We start from the raw sequence: 24466 nt of genomic DNA on the forward strand, positions 1-24466 counted from the left end.
AAGTGACTTCACATACTCTCTCTTTTATAGTCATTGACAGATTCTTTTTAAGGTTGCCTAAGTGCACACACACTTATTTTCACAATCACCTAATATTACAGCTGCCCCAGACTGAACTTATGCTTGTCCTTTCTTGGTTAAACTCAGAACCACCGTGTCTGTGTGATCAGTCACTTCAGTCAGGTTTGACTCTTTGAGACTCCATGGACTACAACTTGCCAGACTCCTCTGTCCATGGGATTGTCCAGGCAAGAATCCTAGAGTGGGTCACCATGCCCTCCTCCAGGGAATCTTCCCCACCCAGGGGTCGAACCTGGGTCTTCTATGTCTCCTGCATTGGCAGGTGGGTTCTTTACCACTAGTGCCACCTGGGAAGCCCCAGAACCGTTAGATACCTTAATTATAGCCACAACCAGAAATCCCAGCATCCATTTTCAATTCATCTTTTTCTACAATTTTTGTATGATTATGCTCTTTTTCTGCCTTAAAATGTATTTCTTACTTTCCTCTCCCCCACATGAACATGAACAGAAGTGTGCAAAAACTTCAGCCAGGAGATACAAGATAGTAAGTGCTTTTTCAGCTTCATCTGCAGCCACACAGATTACCCTTGACACTGATCACCACCTCCTTTGTTGTTTATAGTGGCTTATGGAGAAGGAGATGGCAACCCACTCCAGTGTTCTTGCCTGGAGAATCCCAGGGACAGAGGAGCCTAGTGGGCTGCCGTCTATGGGGTCGCACAGAGTCGGACATGACTGAAGCGACTTAGCAGCAGCAGCAGCATGTGCCCTTAACACTTTATAAAGGCACAGTCAGAGTCCCCATATTTCTTTGGAAACCCCTTATCTCAGGATTTCGAGCTCGGTTTCAAAACTTCAGCTCACAGAGGAGACAGTGCTGTCTGTATGCGTAGATGGGGCTCCCAAGGCTCTTCCCCACACTGATGTCCTGTTATTTTCCCTCCATCTTTTTGTATCCCTTACCTAGGATGGTTTTACCCATCTGAAGTCCTTAGTATTCTCCATATTCACTCTCCATGTTCATTAATGAACTAATTGGAGGTAGAAGTCTCCAGGAGGGTCAGTGAAAGGGGCTGGTCTTCTTCCCAGGTTCCTCAATGTTGTAAGACCAAATTGGCCATTTTCCTATCATCAGGCTTTTGAATAAGCAGGTCAGAACTCATTATTCCTGCTGCAGTTAACAGGCTTAATGATCACTGAAGGTCACTGTTCTTAACTGTGTTCCTAGTGAGATTTGACTTTGCATTTCCATGTACACACTATCAGTTTTACTTACAGTATATGATTGAGCAGTGCTGGAGGTACCATCCTTGCAGAACTATAGACAGTCACCCCAATAGTGTGCTCCAGCCTGGGAGTCTCTACCCTAATCCATCAAGTGAAATTCACTCATGTCTGTTATTCTGTGGTATAGCCTGGTGCCTCGGAGTAACAGTGTGGTTGAATGAAAGTGTTTGCAGTTAAGAATTCAGGTAGATGAAGACCTGAGTTAGGGAAAGGAAGACAGGCATTAATAAAATTTTATAATGGAAGATAGGAAAGCTAGAAAATATTCGAAGTCATATGATAGATTTTAAGAAGGCAGAATAGAAGGATAAGATCACAGATAAAAAGATGTAGAATGAGGGAAGAAAGAATGGGCCCACTGATTTTACTTCACTTAATTACTTTTAATACCAGTGTAAGCACATGCTTTTTCTCAAGGCTGTATTACAATAGGAGTTGGTGGCTTCTAGCAAGGGGCCCAGACTGTCGGTGACCTAATGGGTCCCTTGACCTGGGTACATAAGCTTATTAGAATTTGATAGAAAATGTTAGGTAATTAAAGATTCTTTTTACACTTTGTCTGGCACTGATGAGTTTATTACATTATGGAACAGTTTACTGTCTTGAATGTAAAATAGGTTTATAAATCAATTGAAATCATTGACCCAGGTTTAATTAGACCTGATCTAAGTGCTACTTAGCATGTGTTACAATATGATAAGCAAATAGAATGACCAGTTTCACTTGTAGATACATGCTGTATGCTACTTCTTTCTGATGTTCACACGTGCAAATTGCGCAGTAAACACATTCCTTTAGAACTCAATATAAAATTGATTGCTAAAACCAAATTTAGGGTGCTGTAATAAACGTGGTCTAATCCTTATCCATCCACTGAAGACTGGACCAGATAACTAGAATTTTATTTTATTTTAATCTCCCTCAACATTGATGCAGTCTCTCTAATTCAAAGCAGGTTTAAAAGTTTCGATTCTAAACTTAGAAATGGTGTACAGTGGGAATTATTTTTCTCTTATCTAGAATCAAATTGAAGATGTTCCAGGGACTTACAGAGTAAGGAGGAGACTGTCTCTTAACAGTTTGGGGGTTTGCTTATTTGTTGATCAGGCTGCCAACTAACACTAAATTTCTGAGCTATGGAGATTTGCTTCTAGTACCAGTAAACATGAATTGCTTCTGTGACCCAGTGATATGGCCTTTAAAATACTTTAAGGATTGGCCTGTGATTATAACACTGGGAAGTTAGAATGCCATTACTGTCACCAGAAGGTAATTACTTCGTTTAACATTTCTTCATCTGTCTACTAATGGTAATAATGACACTGAGATGAGCTTAGATTATGGATTTGTAGGAGGGACTTTAAGAAAAGAATCCCTTTATAGTTTAATAGGGGAAAAAAAGTGTTTTCTCCCTCTTTTTGTTTTTTCATTCCATCTTTTCTTCCCTTGAACCCCCACTAGTCCTTGAAACAAATACTTTTCAAGTGATGTTTTCTTTCCTGTCAAGTTCATTTGAAAAATACATTGCAATAATAAAGGCTATGTGAACTCTCCTTATAGGGAGGAAATGGTAAAAAAAAAAAAATAATAATAATTGTTTTTATTGTATTTGTTAATGAAATTTTCTTATTTTCTCAGAGATTATTTTTATAAATTCTTTGACTTCGAAGATGCTTTTTGTTGTTCTGTCACTCAGTTATGTCCGACTCTTTGAGACCCCATGGACTGCAGCACACCAGGCTTCCCTGTCCATCACCAACTCCCAGTAGCTTGCTAAAACTCATGTCATTGAGTCGATGATGCCATCCAACCGTCTCATCCTCTGTTGCCCCCTTCTCCTCCTGCCTTCAGTCTTTCCCAGCATCAGGGTCTTTTCCAACGAGTCAGTTCTTTGTATCAGGTGACCAAAGTATTGGAGCTTTGAGTTTCAGGGCTCACGTAAATTTAAAAAATGGAAGTATGTATTTTCTGGAGAGTGGAGTTCCTTCTTTACATCCTACAGGTACATTCCTCAGTGAAAGTTTTACAGACTTTCTACCTGCTGCCTTCCATACAGAGAGATGGAGTCAGAAGGGAAGACTGATGAATTTCTAAGAGATGAGGAAGGTTTCCATCTGGAACTAATTTTAAGAATGGAATCTTAGACAATTCTGAAGCTACAGGAGAGGCTGAGAATGTGCAGCAAGCAGCATTTCATAATAGCACATGAGCCACTGGGGAAGCCCCCAAATAAATAGAGTACACTCAAATATGGGGTGATAGTTCATGTTAGAGAGAGCTCATTTGTCAGCTTTCTTATGCCTGTGTTAGAGACTGTGATAGCCTGTGCAACTTATACTCAGGAATGTCCAAAGTATAGTGTGAAGATATTTTGTATTGAGTTCAGTTCACCTGAGAAGTACCACTGGAAAGAAGCTTTGGAGGGGTCTCTGAAGAGAGCGGTGGAAAGAAGCTTTTCCATCCTTCATGGAACCAAATGAATCCTTGGTTATAGTTGAGAAAACAAGGAATTCAAAGCAGAAGTATTTGGGAAGCACGCCATGTATCAGAACATTGCAGGTTCTATATGGAAGGAGGTGGTGATGCTTATCAGAAACAATTCACTCAGTACACAGAGAAGGTACCTCCAAACACAGAGATGTGTGAGAAAGATAATGCTGCTGAAGCAGAGGGTCCAAGCTATGAGAAGACACCTCAGAAAAAAGTTTAAAGTAAGAGGTGGTGGACTTCCCTGGCAGTTCAGTGGTTAAGACTTCACACTTGCGCTTCAGTGGGCACAGGTTCGATCCCTGGCCAGGGAACTAAGATCCCACTGCCGTGAGGCATGACCAAAAAACAAACAAAAAAAAGATGTGGAACTATCTCAAAATATCTATTGCTCTGAAGATCAGGTAATTCAGAAAGCAAGTTTCCTCCAGGCTTTGGAGTGGGCTAGTGAGAGTTTGACCAAAATTTCACATTAGGAAGGATTTTCCAGATAAGGGCAATCAACTTACTGATCAAGAAGCTGAAAATACATACATTTAAAATTTACTGCAATTTCCTTTTTTGGTTTTCAGAAATAATTTTTTTTTTTTAAGTTAGGGCTAAAAAAAAAAAAAAAATCGAGTCTTCCCTGATAGTCCAATGGTTAAGACTCCAGGTTCTCAGTACAGGGAGCCCAGGTTTGATCCCTTGTCAGGGAACTAGATGCTGCATGCAACAAGTAAGGCCTGATATATATATATATATATATATATATATATATATATACACACACACACACATATATATATACACACATATATATATATACACACACACATATGTAGGCTTCTGCATTCTACTGTTCTTTGGCAAATCTCAGCACTACTGATGACTTGTGAGGTGGTTGTGAGCCTTTCACTTGGCTTCCCTCGGCTTCAGTTTCTACAGAGTGAATTGGGTGATTCTTAAGCTTACTTTCTGTTCTAAGCATTCTCTGATTTTATGCAATCCTGATACTAAGTTCTGAGGAGTTATCTTAGAATAAAAGAGAAAATAGCTGCATCCAAGGCAGTTGAAAGCTAGTGAAACTTATTTGGAACACAAACTTCAATTCAGTTCTCAAATATTTACAAAAGGATATAGAACAATCACTCGAATTGAAAATTTTAATCCTGTGACTTAATTTTTACTGTCTTTCTACTTTCTGTTATCATGTCAGTCTGCCAAATACCAAAGTCCATTTGTTTTCTTATATGGATTGTTTTTAATGATGTGATAAAGACATTTTAATTACTAATAGATATGCTTTTCTATAATCAGAAATTTTAAAATAATGTTTTAACAGGGAAACATCTGAAGAACAAGTAATTGCTTTCTCGTGTACTTTATGTTGAAACATTGATACAGAACATTTGATTTATTCCTGCTGATCTTCAGAATCTATTTAGCATGAATAAAAACAATATAGTGTTTCCGTGTGGCTTCCCAAGTGGCTCGGTGGTAAAGAATTCACCTGCTGATGCAGAAGATGCAGATTCAATTATGACAATGCAATCTAGTATTCTTGCTTGGGAAATCCCATGGACAGAGGAGCCTGGCAGGCTATAGTCCACGGGGTCCCAAAGAGTCAGACATGACTGAGCGCACACACAGTGAACAGTGAACTGTTTCCATATAGCAGCGTGTCTTGAATTTTGCTTTAATCGCTTTTCTTCCTATTAACAAGAAAAGTTCTGTAGAAATCTTTAGAGTCCTTTAACTATGGGTTAGTCACATTTTGACCTTGAAAATAATTACCTGATGATTTAGTAAAGCATTATAAAGATGGTAAGCAGAACAAGTTAAAATCAGAGAATGAGAAATTTCAGGTCTCTAGAGTAATTTTAATCACTGCTGCACTATCTGCCAATATATATTTGCCTAGCTAAACTGAGTTTCCTGATTGTAGCTGACTTGTACTGTAAGATGACCTGGATTCCTATGTCATCTTTTTTTCATAATTTGTTTTCAAATTTGAAGGATAATTGCTTTACAACATGGTGTTAGTTTTGCTGTACAACCGAATGACTCAGCTGTGTGTGCACTCAGTCATGTCCGACTGTGCAACCCCATGGACTGTAGCCTACCAGGCTTCTCTGTCCATAGAATGTTCCATGAAAGAGTAGTAGAGTGGGTTGCCATTTCCTACTCCAGGGAATCTTCCCAACTCAGGGATCGGGCCTGAGTCTGTTGCATCTCTTGCATTGGCAGTCAGATTCTTTACTGCTGCCCAGCCTGGGAAGCCTATGCATTCATATATCCCCTACCTCTCGAGTCTCCCTCCCATCCCCACCTTGCCCATTCCACCCACCACTCGACGTCATCACAGAGCACCGAGCTGAGCTCCCTGTGTTATACAGAAGCTTCACACTAGCTATTGATTTTACACATGGTGGTGTATATAGCTCAGTGCTTTCCCAATCCATCCCACGCTCTCCTTCCCCCGCTGTGTCCACCACTCCATTCTCTACGTCTTTCATCTACCTAGCTGCCCATCATTTTGCTGTGTGTCCACTCCCTGGCACTGGTGCCCTCTGCTCCCCCACTCTATTCTGATTCTTGAGCTTATTCCTCAGCCCCATTCTCTATCCCCAATCATTTTTCTTTAACTGGAAGCTGACTGTCTCCCCTGAAGCCCTGCCAAGTGGTTGTCCTTCATACCTGTTGCAGGATGAACTAGAAAATGGGGACCATCGTCATACAGCCACAAGGAAATAAATTCCCCTAATAACCAGAATGAGCCAGGAAGTGGGTCCTTCTGAAGAGTCTCCATGAATGAGTGCGGCTCAGCCTACATCTTGGCTTCAGTCCTATGAGACCCTGAGTAGAGGACCTGGTTTGGCTTCTCATCTGTAGAGACTGTAGGATGGTAAATGGGTGATGTTGTAAGTTACTGGGTTTGTGGTATGTGTAGGTCAGGAAGCAACAGTTAGAACTGGACGTGGAACAACAGAATGGTTCCAAATCGGGAAAGGAGTACATCAAGGCTGTATACTGTCACCCTGCTTATTTAACTTATATGCAGAGTACATCATGAGAAATGCTGAGCTGGAAGAAGCACAAGCTGGAATCAAGATTGCTGGGAGAAATATCAATAACCTCAGATATGCAGATGACACCACCCTTATGGCAGAAAGTGAAGAGGAACTCAAAAGCCTCTTGATGAAAGTGAAAGAGGAGAGTGAAACAGTTGGCTTAAAGGTCAACATTCATCAAACTAAGATCATGGCATCTGGTCCCATCCCTTCATGGGAAATAGATGGGGAAACAGTGGAAACAGTGTCAGACTTTATTTTGAGGGGCTTCAAAATCACTTCAAATGGTGACTGCAGCCATGAAATTAAAAGACACTTGCTCCTTAAAAGAAAAACTATGACCAACCTAGACAGCACTGGAGAAGGCATTGGCGCCCCATTCCAGTACTCTTGCCTGGAAAATCCCATGAATGGAGGAGCCTGGTAGGCTGCAGTCCATGGGGTGGCTAAGGGTCGGACATGACCGAGCGACTTCACTTTTACTTTTCACTTTTGTGCATAGGAGAAGGAAATGGCAACCCACTCCAGTGTTCTTGCCTGGAGAATCCCAGGGACGGGGGAGCCTGGTGGGCTGCCATCTATGGGATCGCACAGAGTTGGATACACGACTGAAGCAACTTAGCAGCAGCAGACAGCGCATTAAAAAGCAGAGACATTACTTTGCTGACAAAGGCCTGTCTGATCAAAGCTATTGTTTTTCCAGTAGTCATGTATGGATGTGAGAGTTGGACTATAAAGAAGGCTGAGCACCGAAGAATTGATGCTTTTGAACTGTGGTGTTGGAGAAGACTCTTGAGAGTCCCTTGGACTGCAAGGAGATCAAACCAGTCAATCCTAAAAGAAATCAATCCTGAATATTCATTGGAAGGACTGATGCTGAAGCTGAAACTCCAACACTTTGGCCACCTGATGCGAAGAAATGACTCATTGGAAAGATTGAAGGCAGAAGAAGGGGATGACAGAAGATGAGATGTTCGGATGGCATCACCAACTCAATGGACATGAGTTTAAGCAAGTTCCAGGAGTCGGTGACAGACAAAGAAGCCTGGTGAGCTGCAGTACATGGGATCACAAAGAGTCAGACATGACTGAGCAACTGAACTGAACTGATGCAGCAATGTAAAATTAATGCGTGGCTCTCTGACTTAGTCTTCTAGTCCTGTCTCTCTACCTGCCCAGCTTTAGCTGCAATATGGTTTGTTCTTCCTTGAATATGGATACTGTGTTCCACTGTGTTCCTTTAGACCATCTGCTTCTTCTGTCTTTAAGATCCTCTCCTAAGAAAGATATATGGCTCACTTCCTTGTATGTTTGTTTAGGTATTTGTTCAAATGGCATTGTTTTAGAGAGGCCTTTCATAAATATCTGGACATTATATATATTGTATATATGGGCTTCCCAGGTAACTCAGTGGTAAAGAATCCACTTACCAATGCAGGAGATAAAGGAGATGCATTTTTAATCCCTGGGTCAGGAAGATCCCCTGCAGAAAGAAATGGGTAACCCACTCCAGTATTCTTGCCTGGGAAATCCCATGGACAGAGGAACCTGGCAGGCTAGAGCCCATAGGGTTGCAAAGATTTGGACACAACTGATTGACTGAGCACACATGCATGCACGTGTGTGTGTGTGTGTGTGTGTGTGTGTGTGTGTGTATAATCTAGGTGGTGCTAGTGGTACAGAACCCGACTGCCAATGTAGGAGACAGACACGGGTTTGATCCCTGGATAGGGACGATCCCCTGGAGAAGAAAATGGCAACCCACTCCGGTATTCTTGCCTGGAGAATCCCACAGACAAAGGAGCCTGGCAGGCTGCACTGCAGTCCATGGAGTCCCAAGAGTCAGACACAACTTAATGACTAAACCACCACCACCAAATCCAATAAAATATATATAATTCAAAATTTGAATAGTAAATATTGACCCATCACTAGCATTTAATACTAATTATTTAATTATAAAATCCTCTAATCCTCCATGCCTGTTATTTTTGCAATTTTTTCAGGGTGGCTTAGAATATTTTGATTTTGTAGTGACATTTGCAAACCATTCTTGTAAAGAGTTTTTGCTGTAGAAGCATGTCCATTTTTAGTAAAAAAAAAATTATATATATATATATAATGCTTAACTGTCTTCCAAGTTTGTTTATACTTGGTCTTTGGAATATTTGTATTTTTTGCTTTTAAAAATGTCAGCATTAAGTCAGCATTAATTAAGCATTAAGCATTAAGTCCACGGCAATCTATATATACCATCCTATAATTGCTTTCTTGTTACTATTCTCTTCCTCTTCCAATGGTCTCTGCTTAATTTTGTAGTGCTCTTTTCCTTTCGACATTTTTCTTTTTCTTAAAATTCGAACAAATATATATAATAACACAGACTAACATAAAACCTTAGCAATAGTTTCTCTTTTGTAGGCCTAAACATGAGTAAATTCAGACATGAGTGGCCATTGGTTTACCCCATGAATCAGAGTCATTGACTTGGAAATTTCATTGCACCTCCTGCAAGAGCATTTTACTCTGCAATCTCTAATGAAGTACCGCCCCACATTGTTCAGGTAGAACATTTTTCTCTAGCACATGGCATTTCTATGCCAGCAGATATTTTAGAAACACAAGACATGGGATAAATTGACACTTTGACTCTATCATTACAAATAAATGTTGCCACAAATTAGAATATTTTGTTCACATGGAAGGGAATAACCTTTAGTAATTTGGTTTTGTATTCCCGGATTGAATGGCTATTAATTTATTATTCATTCATTACCATATAAAACAGCTATGTCTTTTGTCATTTATTCTATTTAGTAAATGAACATTCAGGAAAATTGACGTTTTATTCTTGTACAGTTCTGTGAATTTTAACACATATAAAGATTCTTGTAACCATCACCCCAATCAGGATACAGAACTGCTCCATCACCGGAGAGAAACTGCCTTCTGCTGCCCAGATGACTCACGCCTCCACCCACATCAGTCTCTCACAATCACGACGTGTGTTCTGCATCACCATAGAGAAATGCTTTCTGAGACAGTCAGGGAATCATAGATTATAGATCCCTCCTAGACTGGCTTCATTTATTCAGTCTAATGTCTTTGAAATTCATCAAGATGTGGTGCAGATCAGTAATTTTTTTTTTAATTGCTGAGTGGTACCTATGATACGGTTGTACAACTATTTGTTGAACCATTCATATGAAAGTATATTTTGGTTCTTTCCAGTATCAGTGATTATGAATAGAGTTGCTAAAATATTCATGTGTAGGTATTTCTGTGACCTTAAGTTTTCATTCCTTTAGAGTAAAATACCCAGGACTGGAATTTCTGAGTCAGATGTTAAGTGTGTGTTGAACTCTGTTAGGAACTGCTGTGCTGTTTTCCCCACCAGCAGTGTGTGAGTGTTTCAGCGGTTCTGCGTCCTCACCAGACATTCTAAGATATAGCATGAGGTCTCATAGTGCTTTTAATTTTCATTTCCTCAATGGCCAGCGATGTTGAACAATTTTCCACGGGCTATTTGTTATCTATACTTCTGTTCTACTTTGGCCATTTGTTATTTACATTGTTCATTTTCTTGCTGTGGAGTTTTGAAGGCTCTTGTGTTTTTTCGATGCAAGTTTTTTTTTTTTTTTTTTTTTGTCAGAAACATGATTTGTAAATATTTTTCTTGCAGTCAATAGCTTGGCATTTTATTCATGTAAAAGTGTCTTTTACAAAACAAAAGTTGTCAGTTCCAGTGAAGTTCAGTTTATAATTTTCTTCTTCTATAGATCATGCTTTTGGTGTCATATTGAAGAACAATTTGACAAAGCTGGGTTCATGAAGACTTTTCCTCTTTGTCTTCCTTTTAACGTTTTATACTTTTTGTTTTGCATTGAGGTCAGTAACCATTGTTTTGTTAGTTTTGTTTCAGTTGTGAAGTTTTAAGTAATATTTCATTTTTCTCCCGAGTGAATGTTTGTTCTAATACCATTTGTTGAAAGGACTATGTTTTTTCCGTTGTACTGATTAACTTTGTCAAAAACAGTTGGCTATATTGCCTCTGTATTCTGTCTCATCAATATATCTGTCGCGTTGTCAGTACCACACAATTTTGGTTACTGTAGATTTCCAGTAAATTTTAAAAATCAGTTGATTTAATTTCTCCATTGTTGTTGTTCTTCCTATAAATTATGTGGGCCATTCTATTTACTTTGGCTTTCTTTGTAATTTTTTGAATGAACTTGTCAATATATACAAAAAATCCTTGCTGGGATTTTAACTGGTATTGCCTTAAAGCTGTAGATCAATTTAGGAAGAATTGACATCTTAATAAATTTGTTCCAATATATGAAGACAGTATGTCTCACCATTTATTTAGAACTTTTAAAATTTCTTGCATCAACATCTGTCATTTTCAGCATATAAATCCTGTATGTTTTGGTAGATTGATAAGGATAGATTTATTTTGGACTTGCTATAAACGATTAATATATATTTTTTTAAAATTTCAGTTCCTAATTGTTCATTGCTGTTATTTGTGTGCTGACCTTGTGTCTTGTGAAACTTCGTAGTTTCAATTATCACTTCTGTTTTCAGAACTTTCATAGTGTTATTCATACCTGTCCTTCAAGTTTGTCACCCAGGTGACGGTCTGGGACCTGGGGGTAGTGTAGTCCATCGATTATTTCCCAAAGTGCCTCATACATGATTTAGATCCATATATGCACAGCTTGAGGTAAGCCCAGAAGTTCATGAAAAACATTAAGTTGTACCTTCCTAAGCTCCCTCCTCTCTACACTCTCTCTGGCACATCCCTGTTTCCTGTGGCTTCCCTGAAAGGGAAGGATCAAAAGATTCTTTATCCAGAAAGCTGGGGTTTGATTTTCACTTCTCTGCCATGCAACTACACGCTCTTCTGAGGCCAAGACCTAGGGGACAACAGAGAGAGATAGAAAGTAAGGGACATTCACCCCATCCCCTTGGGATCACAGCTCCAATCAGAGGGGAAACCTTCCTATGCTCGTCATTTTAGGCTCCTGCACTTCCTCCCAGCTCTCATTTTTGTTGCTGCCGCCATTGGATTGTTTGGGGGCTAAGATCCAAGAGAGTAGAGACAGGAAACGTGATTTCATCACTCTTCTGAATTTTAGGAGACCTCTTTTCTATTTGAGCCAGACTAGAGAGCTTTTCCTGGAGCTTTCTTGGTGTACGCCATGACCATCTCCGGGCTTGGGGCTGTGTTAAGTCTAGATCATGAGATATGATAGAGAAAAAAATGCTGAATTAACTTCTGGGTCAATGGTATTTAAAATTCTGATCTTCTTCCCCCGTGTGCTTGACACTGTTTACTTTTAGTCCTCAAATAGCTGCTCTGTGCAGTCTGTCCAGGTTTTACAGCTTCATCCAGTGGGTACAGAAGTATGGTGTGTGCTTCTTCTATCTTACTTTCTACATCTTATCGACCAAAAAGCAGATGATGGTGACCTGTCAACTTGAATATAGCTTTGGTTGCCTGGGAATCCTGAAAGGATATTTGCAAGATGCCAAGGTGTTGTCTCACCTTGCCGACGAGGTCTTTATTGCATCTAAAATTTAAAGAAATAGTTTATGTAAAGCTTTACATCTAGCATTGAATCAAGTTTCCAAATACAACTCACTATATATTGATATATATGTATATATTTTAATAGAGTCATGAGGAGAGAACTATTTCTTTAGCTTATTTGTACTGAGGCAGTTATTCATATTTGGATAGTACTGTTTTCAGCAGTAAAGAGGAATTTACAAGCCAAATAGTCTGAAAAACTGATAGTCAACGTATCTATGATGTGCTCTTGGAACTTTGTGGCCCAGATAAGTATAACAGCTATACTCATTACCATACATGAAAGCAATTTTGGGGGCCATGCTGTGTGGTTTGTGGGACCCTAGTCCCCTGACCGGAGATAGAACCAGTCCTGATAATGATAATGTCAAGTCCTAACCACTGGACTACCACGGAATTCCCACAAAAGCATTTTTATATTTAAACTTAAGATCTTTTACTTTGAGAAACATAAATCTTGTGAGATAAGTAGGATGGTTTGCTACCTTCATATTTTATAGCTCATGAATCTTAATAGAGGCTGAATTGCCCACTCATGATCTCATAGTTGTTTAAACAGCCAACATTGTAACCAAGGACTCTGTCACTCAGATCACTGTGCTTTTCACTTAGATCATACTCAATCATTTACTGGTGTGTGATGACATGGATCAGTTTAAACCAAAAATACTGAGCTGTCCATAACCCCGGATAAGTTTTGAAAGGCAGTCTACACTTCTAACTCTCTGGGTAGACGTTGGTCAATATCTAAGGAATTTTGGCAGAGAAAATAAAATAATGATAGCAGGTCTTTAAGAAGAAAGCCTGACATGAACACAAGGGAAGAGAAGGATTCTGGAAGATGGGAAGTAGGTCCTTCAAGTGCAATGATAGAAATTTGGTGAAACTCATTAAGATGTTGTCACTGGAAGGGACAAAAAAAAAAAAGAGGTATTCTAGGGGAAGAATCAGTAGGGTGTAGTGACTTATTGGATGGTAGGGACAAAGCACTGGTAGAAATGGAATATTCGTGGTTTTGGCCTTTGGAGAATGATACACTACTGATGTGAGTTGGGGTTTGGGAAGAGGACGAGTTAGACTGTAAGCTTATAGAATGTAAACTTCTATCAGGACAAAAGGAATTTGGAGTTTTAGAACAGGAAACCAAGTAAGACTAGGCCCTATGGAATTGTGGTAGAGCCTCAAAGATAGGATAATTGCATCCCATAGTAAGGAATGAAATTTCAGGAGATAAGCTTGTGATGCGAAAAGAGAAGAAAACAAAAGACTAAACCTTAAAGTGTGTAAGCTATGATATTAAGAATGACTGAAAAGTTTTGAGTACTAGCTTGAAAGTATTATATGTCTTCTGAAATGTGTGCAGTTCAGCCAGAAGAGAGGTGTGTTTAGTCATACATACTTAAGTAGAATTCTCACTTCTCTGAGGCCCAATGCATTCTCTCGAAAGCTAGTCTGAGCCCACTTACTCGCTAACTCCATTTGTTTACTTACGGCCTTGCTTGTTTTTCTGTCCGGGTGAGCTTTTCATTGCCCGGTTGTACATCCAGCTGGATTAAATGCAGGCGTGTCTCCCAGATGATGACTCCTGTGCTTAGTGTCCCAAGACTACTTTATATTCACAGAGATTGGCAGTGCTAATGATGGTTTTCCCCTGGATGTTTATGGAGTCATTTGTATCTCTGTGGCATTTCCAAAATAAAGGAGTTATTTGCATGTTGCTGTTTAAGATGTCCATAGTATTATTTTTTTCTTTTTGCTCTACTAAGGATGGTACAATAGGTGATAAAGAAGTTGAGAGGAAAAATGTCATTAAATTGTCTTTTGTTAGAAAACTGTTTTACACTCCTTTTCCTGCAGTCTTCTAAAATGTTTATATGCTTCAGCATGTGAGGTTGAATATTTCATTAGGAAGCATTAGGGGAGTTATTTTAAATGTTAATCACTAATGCATTAAGCATGAAAACCTAAGTGATAAGGAAGTATAGATTTGCTTTGCTGAAAATTTCCCCTTCTCTGTCTTCCATCTTGTTGGCATGGTTAAATATTTAAGTGTATATGCTGAGGAAAACAGGAACTTGACGTTGTGATTGAAATAATGTAGCTGCCATGAACTATTCATCTTTTACTTCTCTTATAGCTCTCTGCATTAAGCAGTGGTAATGACCTGGCAAGAGGCTGAAATGACATTTTTTTTTTTCTTCATATAGATTGAGATATTTATTAATGCATCTTGTTCTTATGACCATATAAATTTCTAGGAAAGTGTATGAAGATTGCTTTTGTTTCTTAGTTCAGTGAAATTTGTATCTTTGTGAAAATGCCAAGATGCAGTGTCATAATGGCAGTAAAATATATATGGATACATTGAATACTGGCTTCTGTGGTGGCTCAGACTGTAAAGAACACGCCTGCAATGCAGGAGACTCGGGTTTGATCCCTGGGTCAGGAAGATTCCCCTGGATAAGGAAATGGCTGCCCACTCCAATATTCTTGTCTAGGAAATCTCATAGACAAAGGAGCCTGATGGACTACAGTCCATGCAAAAAGAGTCGGACATGACTGAATGACTAACACACTGTATAAGAAAAACTCATCCTTGTATTTGGCTAGAAGTGTTAAGTTACTTTCTAGGTTTGGTATGCATTTTGTTTGCTTCATTTGTTTGGAGGAAACGTTAGAAGCGAAGGTGGAGAGTGAGGAGGACAGGCTAGGATTTTCCTGAGATTTTCCCCAAGGCTGTATCAGCCCATGATAGCCTATAATGGGATCATATGATGGAATTCCAGCCACTTCAGGGCAAGACACTCTAGTGCTGATATAATAGCTCTCAACGGATAATTGTTGTTTTTTTTTTTTTTTGTAGTAATGGAAACTGAAATTCAGAGAGCTAAGTGGTAATGTTGTATGTCACATAGCTAATGAGCAACTGAGCTGGAAAGAGGTCTTTGGGTTCTTCAATGTATCTCCCATGCCGATAGGATAAATTTCCATTAGATAAAATTCAGTAGAATTTTCATGATGAATAATGGTTAAGTAGTTATTAGAGGGGCTTCCCAGGTGGCTCAGATGGTAAAGAATCCTCCTGCAGTGCAGGAGACCCAGGTTCAATCCCTGGGTCGGGAAGATCCCCAGGAGAAGGGCATGGCAACCCACTCCAGTATTTTTGTCTGAAAAATCCCATGGACAGAGGAGCCTGGCAGGCTATGGTCCATAGGGGAGCAAGGAGTTGGACACAACTGAAGTGACTTAGCATGCACACATGCCCACAATTATTAGTAGCCTCCTAAACCTAATGAGTGATAAATTGAAAGCATCATTAATCACTTAAGAATGAATATTTTCTAATTTTTTTTAAAATTGCTTTTGAAACAGCCTTTGGAAACATGAGATAGGTATTTTGATTGTGATTTGCCTGATTGAAGAGAAGTGTTGAATATCCATGTTCTGTGGGTAGTAAATTGTTATAGGATACATAAAAAACTGCCTGTACTTTTCACATTGTAGTTCACTGACAGGATGACCCTTGCTTTTGGGTATCTTGGGTTTGGTTCTTCAGTTTATAACCTAGATTCACCACTCTGCCTCCCATAAATCTCGGATGAAGAAGCATGCTCTAGGGTACTCAGAGATCCTTATCCAAAATGAAAAAAAAAAAGTTTTAGAATCCCTCAAGAATTCCTTAATCTAAAATGATACAGAAACACAGCGAGCAAATGCTCTGGGGAAGAATGGCTAGCTTCCCCAAGACTAGCTCAACGTAGGGTTGCCATGAACATTCAATTTGTAAAAAGCTAACACGATAACTGTGATGCTCCAAAAAAAGCAAAGAGCAATAAAACAAAGCACAGTAAAACAAGATATGCCTGTATTTTAAAAGTAAACAGATACTTTTTTAAAGGGACTACATCACCGATCAATGGACATGGGTTTGGGTGGACTCTGGGAGTTGGTGATGGACAGGGAGGCCTGGCGTGCTGCGGTTCATGGGGTCGCAAAGAGTCGGACACGACTGACTGACTGAACTGAGCTGAACTGAAATATAGCTACAGTTTGGAAGCTTATTCCCACAATCCCTTGGTGTGTTGCTTCTTCATCTAACTTTAGCACTTTGAAAGGTTCAGTTGCATTGTAATTGGTATGAACTTGTATTCTTTTGCACTACTAGGAATGTAAACTTTATAATGTCATCTGTCATCACAAAGTCTTTGTATCTCTAATGAGCACTTAAGACACTCTTGAGATGCGTGTGGCAAGCAATTCTATAATCTTTTAATACAGTCTTTGATGCCCATTTTAGTAAAATTCTGAATTGAATTCAGTTCTTTTCAGAAATTGTACTAAAATAGGCATCGAAGACTATATTAAAAGATTATAGTATTTCTTGCTACAGGGATGGAGAAGGAAATGGCAACCCATTCCAGTATTCTTGCCTGGGAAATCCCATGGACAGAGGAGCCTGGAAGGCTACAGTCCATGGGGTCACAAAAGAGTCGGACAGGACTTAGTGACTAAACAACAACACAGACATTAATGACAATAGCAATTTTGTTGGTACTTCTACTACTGCTACTGGGATGAAGAGGAGAGGGAGAAGGAAGAAGCACTTATCTTGTGTAAGTCATCATGCTGAGAACTTTACATAAATCATATAGTAGTTCTTATAATAAAATTATCATCTCCATTTTACAAAGTTTCACATGGTTAAGTTCCTTGTCCAAGGTCATGAAGCTGGCAGATAACTCAAACTCCTGAATTCAGACTTTCACCTATTATTGCAAATATTGGTTTGTTACTCAGTGCTGGAAATGAGGCTGTAAGAAGTCTGGCCTCTTTTTCAAATCACTATGACATTATTTAGTTTAGTTCACTGAAAAAATTCAGAAAGTTATACATGACCTTTGTATTCCTAGAAATTAAGTGGTTTGCTTAAGCAAAATTTTTAAACAATGCCTATGGGAAGAAAAAGGTATCTTTAATTGTTATTGATTATCAAATTGTGGGGAGAAGGAGTCTGCAGATTTCCAGAAAAAACTATGAGTAGTACCAGGGCTTCTATTAAATTCTTTATTTAACTATCAGATACTGAATAATTGGACAGAGATAATGTCACATTCAGGAGAAGGAAATGGCACCCCACTCCAGTACTGTTGCCCGGAAAATCCCATGGATGGAGGAGCCTGGTAGGCTGCAGTCCATGGGGTCGCTAAGAGTCAGACATGACTGATTGACTTCTTTCACTTTCCACTTTCATGCATTGGAGAAGGAAATGGCAACCCACTCCAGTGTTCTTGCCTGGAGAATCCCATGGACAGAGAAGCCTGGTAGGCTGCAGTCCATGGGGTTGCACAGAGTCAGATACAACTGAAGCGACTTAGCAGCAGCAATGTCACATTCATGATTTATAGGTTATTATATAATTTTCAAGTGGGAAAATGATATAATTAATTGTTAAAATTATCTCAGAATTGGAGTTTAAATAGTTTTTTTTACAACATCATAGATAATACTGTCATCTGCATATACATCTTCTCTATAATAAATACTTAAGTTTTCTATATTAAAAAATTGAGTTAATATTATGATTTACACTGATTTAAAAATCACCAAGAAGCATTTTATTTTACATTTAATAAGAACCTTAATATACTATTTAAGTAAATCCCTTTCATTTTTCTATGTACATAATCTTTATTTTATTACATTATTGCATTCCCTATGTTTAGGTCTCTAGAATTTTTGTAATTTGGTTTTCTTAGAAGCATAATTCAAAAGGTGTGTTTAAATTTGTACTCTGTATATTTGAGAAAAACTTTTTATGATCTGGTAAAAATTGGATTTCCTTTTCACCTAACTTATTCATTATTTTAATAAGCATTTTAGTAAACTGTACTAATCTTCCTATTCCTCTTCTGACACCTCTAATAATAAAATAGTGACATTTTGAAGGAATTGGTTGAAATATACCATTTATATTCAGATTAAAATTTAAAATAAAAATTAAAAATGACTAGATAAAGAAAATGAAGGATTATGTAACTAACTTTAGTCAGTTAGGCTTAGGGAGAAGCCACAGCCGCACCCCACCAATGGATGACTTAACTGCCTATCTTCCAAATAAGTTTAAAGGGAAGACCATCATTGTGTCTTACAGTGTTCCCATGACATGATGCCATCATTTATTCTGTATATTTTATTGCCCAGAAAATAAATTTGAGACTCTTAAAGGATTGTTGTTATTAACTTTATTTTTGTTTTCATTATTGATGTTAACCATAAAATGTGTGTAACAGTGGTTATGATGAAAATCTTAATATAAAATTATCATTTTCATTAAGTAGAGAAGACTGCTTTAAGTCAACAGACTTAAAGGGAATCCAAACCTTGGTTTCTGGTTTTGCCACTTTGTTTCCACGAATGCGTCTATCTTCTTGAGTCTCAGCTTCTTTATCCAAAAAAGTAATGGTTATCTTAAATGACTTCAGTGATTAATTTCTGCTCTGTATGTACTATAACTTTCTGATGTTTGCTGGGAGAGAATCATCTTTAACTGGTCTCTGAGAAAGAAAAATGACATTTGGAAAAAGGCATAAAATCAAAGTTATAGCCAATGGCTGGGTCATAGAGGAATATAAGGTTATTTTTACTCTTTTCTGTTTTATTCAGATGTAGTGTCTGTAATAGATGTGGACAGTATCCCATGAGCTTGGTACAGAGGAGACATGACTGATGCTGCTGTAGGGACATGGGGTTATCAAATGGAGCATGGATCCTAGTCTTGGCTACTCCTAAAAGCCTTGAGGTGACTTTACCTTCATGAGGTAGCTTTTGACAGTCCATGCACCTACCATGCTTAATTTTCTTTGGAAATTAAAAACAACACCAACATGATGTACAGGTTTTGATGTCTAAAAAAGCAGATTTGTTCATTACAACCGATGCAGGTAAAAAGCAGTGCTAGTGGTTTTCAGAAACAAACATGTTTGGATATACTTTCTGGAAAGAGAAGAGTCTTACCTTTCATTCATTTCATTTATTTTTGGTTGCAGAACCTCAGATGGTGGCAAAGTTGTCGGCACCATAGAAGTCAGTGTCGTGAAGATGGGGGAGATTGAGGATGGGGAAGCCGACAACATCACGACAGATGTGCAGGGACAAAAGGTAGGGTCCCAGTCAGCTCACTGCACAAATTAAATTAGAAACGATCAGCTCTGCCAGCTGCCTGGATCACCATCACCTCTGTGGGGTATGAAATCTCATTATTCAAAAGCTAAATGAGAAATCAGCTTTGGAATGGGAGTACCTTAAGTGTGCCTCATCCTCACAACCCAGACGGCCTGTGTGCATGAAACTATGCAAAGCCACACACGATTCAAAACACCTTTCTCTCGGCAGCTGGCTGTCTGTGTTGGCACAGCCTCTTCTCAGTTAGAACAAAAGTATTGATCGCTGTTATATTCTGCAGTAATTAGCCCTATGTGAGATGCACAGAACATTCTGGGAGGCCTATTGCCAAAAGTAACCACTTCTCTGCTCTCGAAATTCTCTTTGGAAAACGATTTAGTTTGAGTTTGGGTTGTGTTTTCATGTGAAGGAGGACAGATTGAACAACTCTGTGCCTTAGGAAATGATGGAGAAAGAAGCAGGAAGTGGTAAATGGGTTGGGGGGATGGGCGGGAAGACTCTAGAGGGGGAGGGGCAGTGCCAGCTTCCTTGAAGTCCAGAATATTGTCAGTATCCAGGATTTTTATTTCCTTTCTACTTTCTTTTCTTTAAATAGAGAGACAAAATTGTTAGTCTAAAGTCCTAATTTAGAAAGGGACTCTAGAGGGGGAGGGGCAGTGCCAGCTTCCTTGAAGTCCAGAATATTGTCAGTATCCAGGATTTTTATTTCCTTTCCACTTTCTTTTCTTTAGAGAGACAAAATTGTTAGTCTAAAGTCCTGATTTAGGAAGGGAGTTGCCCATCTCACTGAAGGACAGAGGATCGAGTTATAAATTAATAGCTTTTTTCCCCCCTCAGGGACATGAATTTGTTTATATATTAGAATGTCTGCCTTTTCACAAATGAGCATTTTTTAATAACATGATCCATTGTGACCTGTTTTCTGGGAGTTTAGTGTTTAGTGTCCCTTATCTGGGAGCATATTTTAATTTTTGGTACAGAGGAAACATCTACACATCTCTCTAGCATGAGAAAGACAGTACTTATCTAGCACTTAACAAATCGTTAACACTACAAAAAAAAATCTAAACTGATTAAAAAAAAAAAAAAGTTGTTCTTAGTCTGCATAGGCTAGGGTCTTACCACTTCCCCAAGCCTTGTTCATCTCTGCTCCCTACTCTCCCTCAGAATGTATTCCAGGTCATGAACATATTTCAGTGAGGTCCAATGTTTGAATCAGGTTGCTGGCAAATGGCAGGGCCATGTTGAAGTTATGCAGCAGACCGTCTTAAGATTCCTGTCTTATGGCTAAGGTTCTGTCATTCAACCCTTGTTAACTCTGGACTTCTGTGTAAGACTCCTATTAGTCACCACCACGTGAATGCTTGTGTGTATCAAGATTAGAGGGGGAGGATTTGTAGGTTAAGAAGGTGGGGAGGGTGTCGGGGGAACAGGATGAACTAAGGGCAGAAATAGGCAGATAATTGTGCCTAAACCCATGGAGACCAGGAGCTAAAACACTTCCCATTTCAAAGTAAGCCTGCTTTCCATTTTCCTAACCTATTACCAGCCACCTCTATTTTTTCCCAAAGCTGGCTCACCCCTTGACTCCTTTACAATGTTGCTATTATGGGATAGCACAAATTGAGTCATGTTCTTTTCATAAATGGAGAACCTGATACTCAGGAATATGCCTCACTAAAGTTGTACATAATGTTTCTGATTTAGTAATGTGAACTTTAAAAAATGAGTTAACTGAGCTGTTCCAGAAATAGGTGGCAGTGTCAGCACGTACCTTGTAGTTGTCATAAGTGGGCTAAAATGCTAACCACATCAAGCATTGTTTGTTTTAGCTGTATCCTATCTGCATTCTTGACCTTTTGCAAAGTTTTTTATAAAGTTACTATAAACCCTGTTTGCAATCCCTAGGAACAGTCGTGAAGAGCACGTCGTAAGGTCCACTCTGCACGATATTTAGAAGAGTTATGTGGAAAGAACTTTATCTCAGTGTTTTTCAAAGTGTGGTCGGAATCATCACAGTGTTTGTTAGAAATTCAAATATGAGGACCCTTTTGCAGACTTGCTAAATCAAAATCTCTATGAAATGTATTAACATGGTCTGTTACTAATAGTGATTTAAATCTTGAAGTTAGTCAATGGCTGAAATATATGAAAAGACAAAGTAACTGAGATTGAGGTTATCCTAAAACCACATCCCTCTCACTGGTTTGCACAAATGCAGGAGAGGAAATGGAACAACTCTTTGCACCATAGTCGTGTACTAAGTGGCATGTGTTGTCCCTTATATATACTGAGCAGATAAAAAATTAGTACCTATATGAACCTGCTTGGGCTGCCATAATGAAATACCATAGACTAAATGACTTAACGGAAATGTATTTCTCACAGTTCTGAAATGCTACCGAGTCCCAGATCACAGTGCCAGATGATTCAGTTCCAGGTGAATCCTCTCTTCCTGGCTTGCAGATTTCTTGCTGTGTCCTCACAAGGCTTTGCCATGGCACACATGCATAGAGGGAAAGAGGGAGCTCTGGTGTCTCCTCCTCTTCTTGTTAAGGACACGAGCTGTAGCACTAAGGTCCTACTCTTGTGACCTCATTTAACCAATTCCACAAAGTTCTTATCTTCAAATACAGTGACATGAAACATTGGGACTTCAACATATGAATTCCGAGGAATGTGATTCAGTTCATAATGGTACCTTTGATGTAAAATACTACATTTTAATCCTGAATCGTACCCATCAACCAGAGCATGGACAACAATTATAAATGAAAATCCAAGCTCTTTCCTCTTACATATGTTTACTTGTTTCCTAAAACCATATTATTATGTTTTTTTTTTTTTTAATCAAAGGAAGACTGTGCATAGGGTCCTTCACCATATTATACTGGTTCAAACTTCTATTTGATACATAAAAACACAGAAATAGAAGACAAAGTGTTAAAATGACAGAACAGTAGAAAGAAAAATTCGCAAAAGAAGTACTAACATTGTCCTTTTACAAAGCTAACATGTAATATGAAAAACGTTACATTTATAAAAAAAAAGGTTTTTTTTTAATTTTGGGTTATGTTTCAATCCTTTGTTCCTCTCATACTTATAATCAATATGGCAGTAAATCCTGTTCATTTTGACTTCTAAATAAATTCAGAATCTGACAGCTTGTGACCCCTTAGGGCACTGTGACCTACATTGTCTGTCACCTAGATTTTTGCAGTACAGTAAGTCCTCTACATATGAACAGGTTCCATTCTGAGAGCACGTCCATATGTCCAATTTTTCATACATCCAACAAAGTTAGCCTGGGTACCCAACTAACACAATCAGCTATGTAGTAATGTGCTGTAATCAGCTTATAATACTTTCTACACAAATAATACATAAAAAACAAACATGAACATCAAATAAGGAAAACATTTTTAATCTTACAATACAGTACCTTGGAAAATGCAGTAGTACCATACAATGGTATGGAGGGCTGGCATCGAGTGAACAGGCAAGAAGAGTTACTGACTGGAGGAGCAAGAGGAGGTGGGAGATGGTAGAGCTGAATGGTCATCAGCAATAGGAGACAGAGGTCAAGCTGCAATTTCACTCATGCTTATGTTGATGGAATGCATGTTTGCGTCTTTGAAAGTTCACAACTGGAAGGTTCGTAGTTAGGGGACTTACTGTAGTCTCTTGCATGTCTCTCTGACTCCCTCCAGCCTCCTTCCCTGCCATCCTCACCACCGTCATAGTCTGTTCTCAGCAGAGCACTTCCTAAAATGTAATACAGAATGTGCCATTCCTCAGATGGCCTCATCTCCAAGAAGACCGAGTGAGCTACAAGGGAAGCCCCGATAAATCCAAGTCCTCACTTGAAGTCCTACAAGTGTTGTCCCCTTCACATCCTTCACCTCCTTTTCCGCTCCTCAGTTTTGTCCATTTTGATCCAGCCACATTATCTTCTTTGCTGCTCCTTAAACATCCCAGATATATTTCCAACTTGGGTCCATGAACTTTGTTATTCAATCTATCCATGTAGCATTTTCCCCAGTATCTGTGCTCCACTCCTTCACTTCCTCTGGTCTTTATACAAAATCACTTTCTCACCGAAGCCTTCTCTGCCACCATATCTAAAACTGCAATGCCTGCCAGAAACACCCTCTCTTCTCTGAGTTATTTTGTCTTTAGTACTTATTGCTGTCCAACCTTATATGTGTTTTTTATTTATCTCATGTATTGTTTATTTCTTCACTAGAATTAAACTTCCTGAGAGAAACGTGTTTGTCTGTTTTGTTCTCTTTTCTACCCTCAGTGCCCAGAACTGAGCCTGACAGAAGGACACTGAATCAATGAATAAATGAAGTCAATATTACTTTGAAGAAATTAAATCCAAAATTGCCTCCTAGATGGGACAATATTTAGCTATATAGCACTGTACAAGGGCTTCCCCAGTGGCTCAACTATAAAGAATCTGCCTGTAGTGCAGGAGCCACAGGAGATGCAGGCTCATCCCTGGACTGGAAAGATGCCCTGGAGGAGGGCATGGCAACCCACTCCAGTATTCTTGTCTGGAGAATCCCATGGACAGAGGAGCCTGGTCGGTTACAGTCCATGGGGTCACAAAGAGTCAGACACGACTAAGTGACTGAGCACACATTCACGTTCATCAGTGAACCAAGTAGGCATCAAGTAGGCACAGATGCCACCTTCTTGTGAAGTAAAAAATAAGCGATGTGTTGTTGATCAGATGGTGCTATTTGTTATAGGGAAAAAGGACTAGAGAGTCCTAGGCTGTGGCCATTTTAAACTGGATGGTCAAGGATAGATTCACTAGTAACATGATATTT

General features: G+C 39.0%; 1 protein-coding gene across 5 annotated transcripts in view; it reads left to right on the forward strand.

The window, feature by feature from the left end:
- INPP4B (inositol polyphosphate-4-phosphatase type II B) overlaps window positions 1-24466 on the forward strand; it is a 456612-nt gene that overhangs the window by 183951 nt on the left and 248195 nt on the right. For all 5 annotated transcript variants that reach the window (XM_061384112.1, XM_061384115.1, XM_061384111.1 and 2 more), the window contains one exon: window positions 19493-19604. In XM_061384112.1, the coding sequence (XP_061240096.1) occupies window positions 19493-19604 (112 nt within the window). The remainder of the gene's footprint in view (window positions 1-19492; window positions 19605-24466) is intronic.

Source organism: Bos javanicus, chromosome 17 (genome assembly GCF_032452875.1).
Source record: "Bos javanicus breed banteng chromosome 17, ARS-OSU_banteng_1.0, whole genome shotgun sequence".
NCBI classification, from domain to species: domain Eukaryota; kingdom Metazoa; phylum Chordata; class Mammalia; order Artiodactyla; family Bovidae; genus Bos; species Bos javanicus.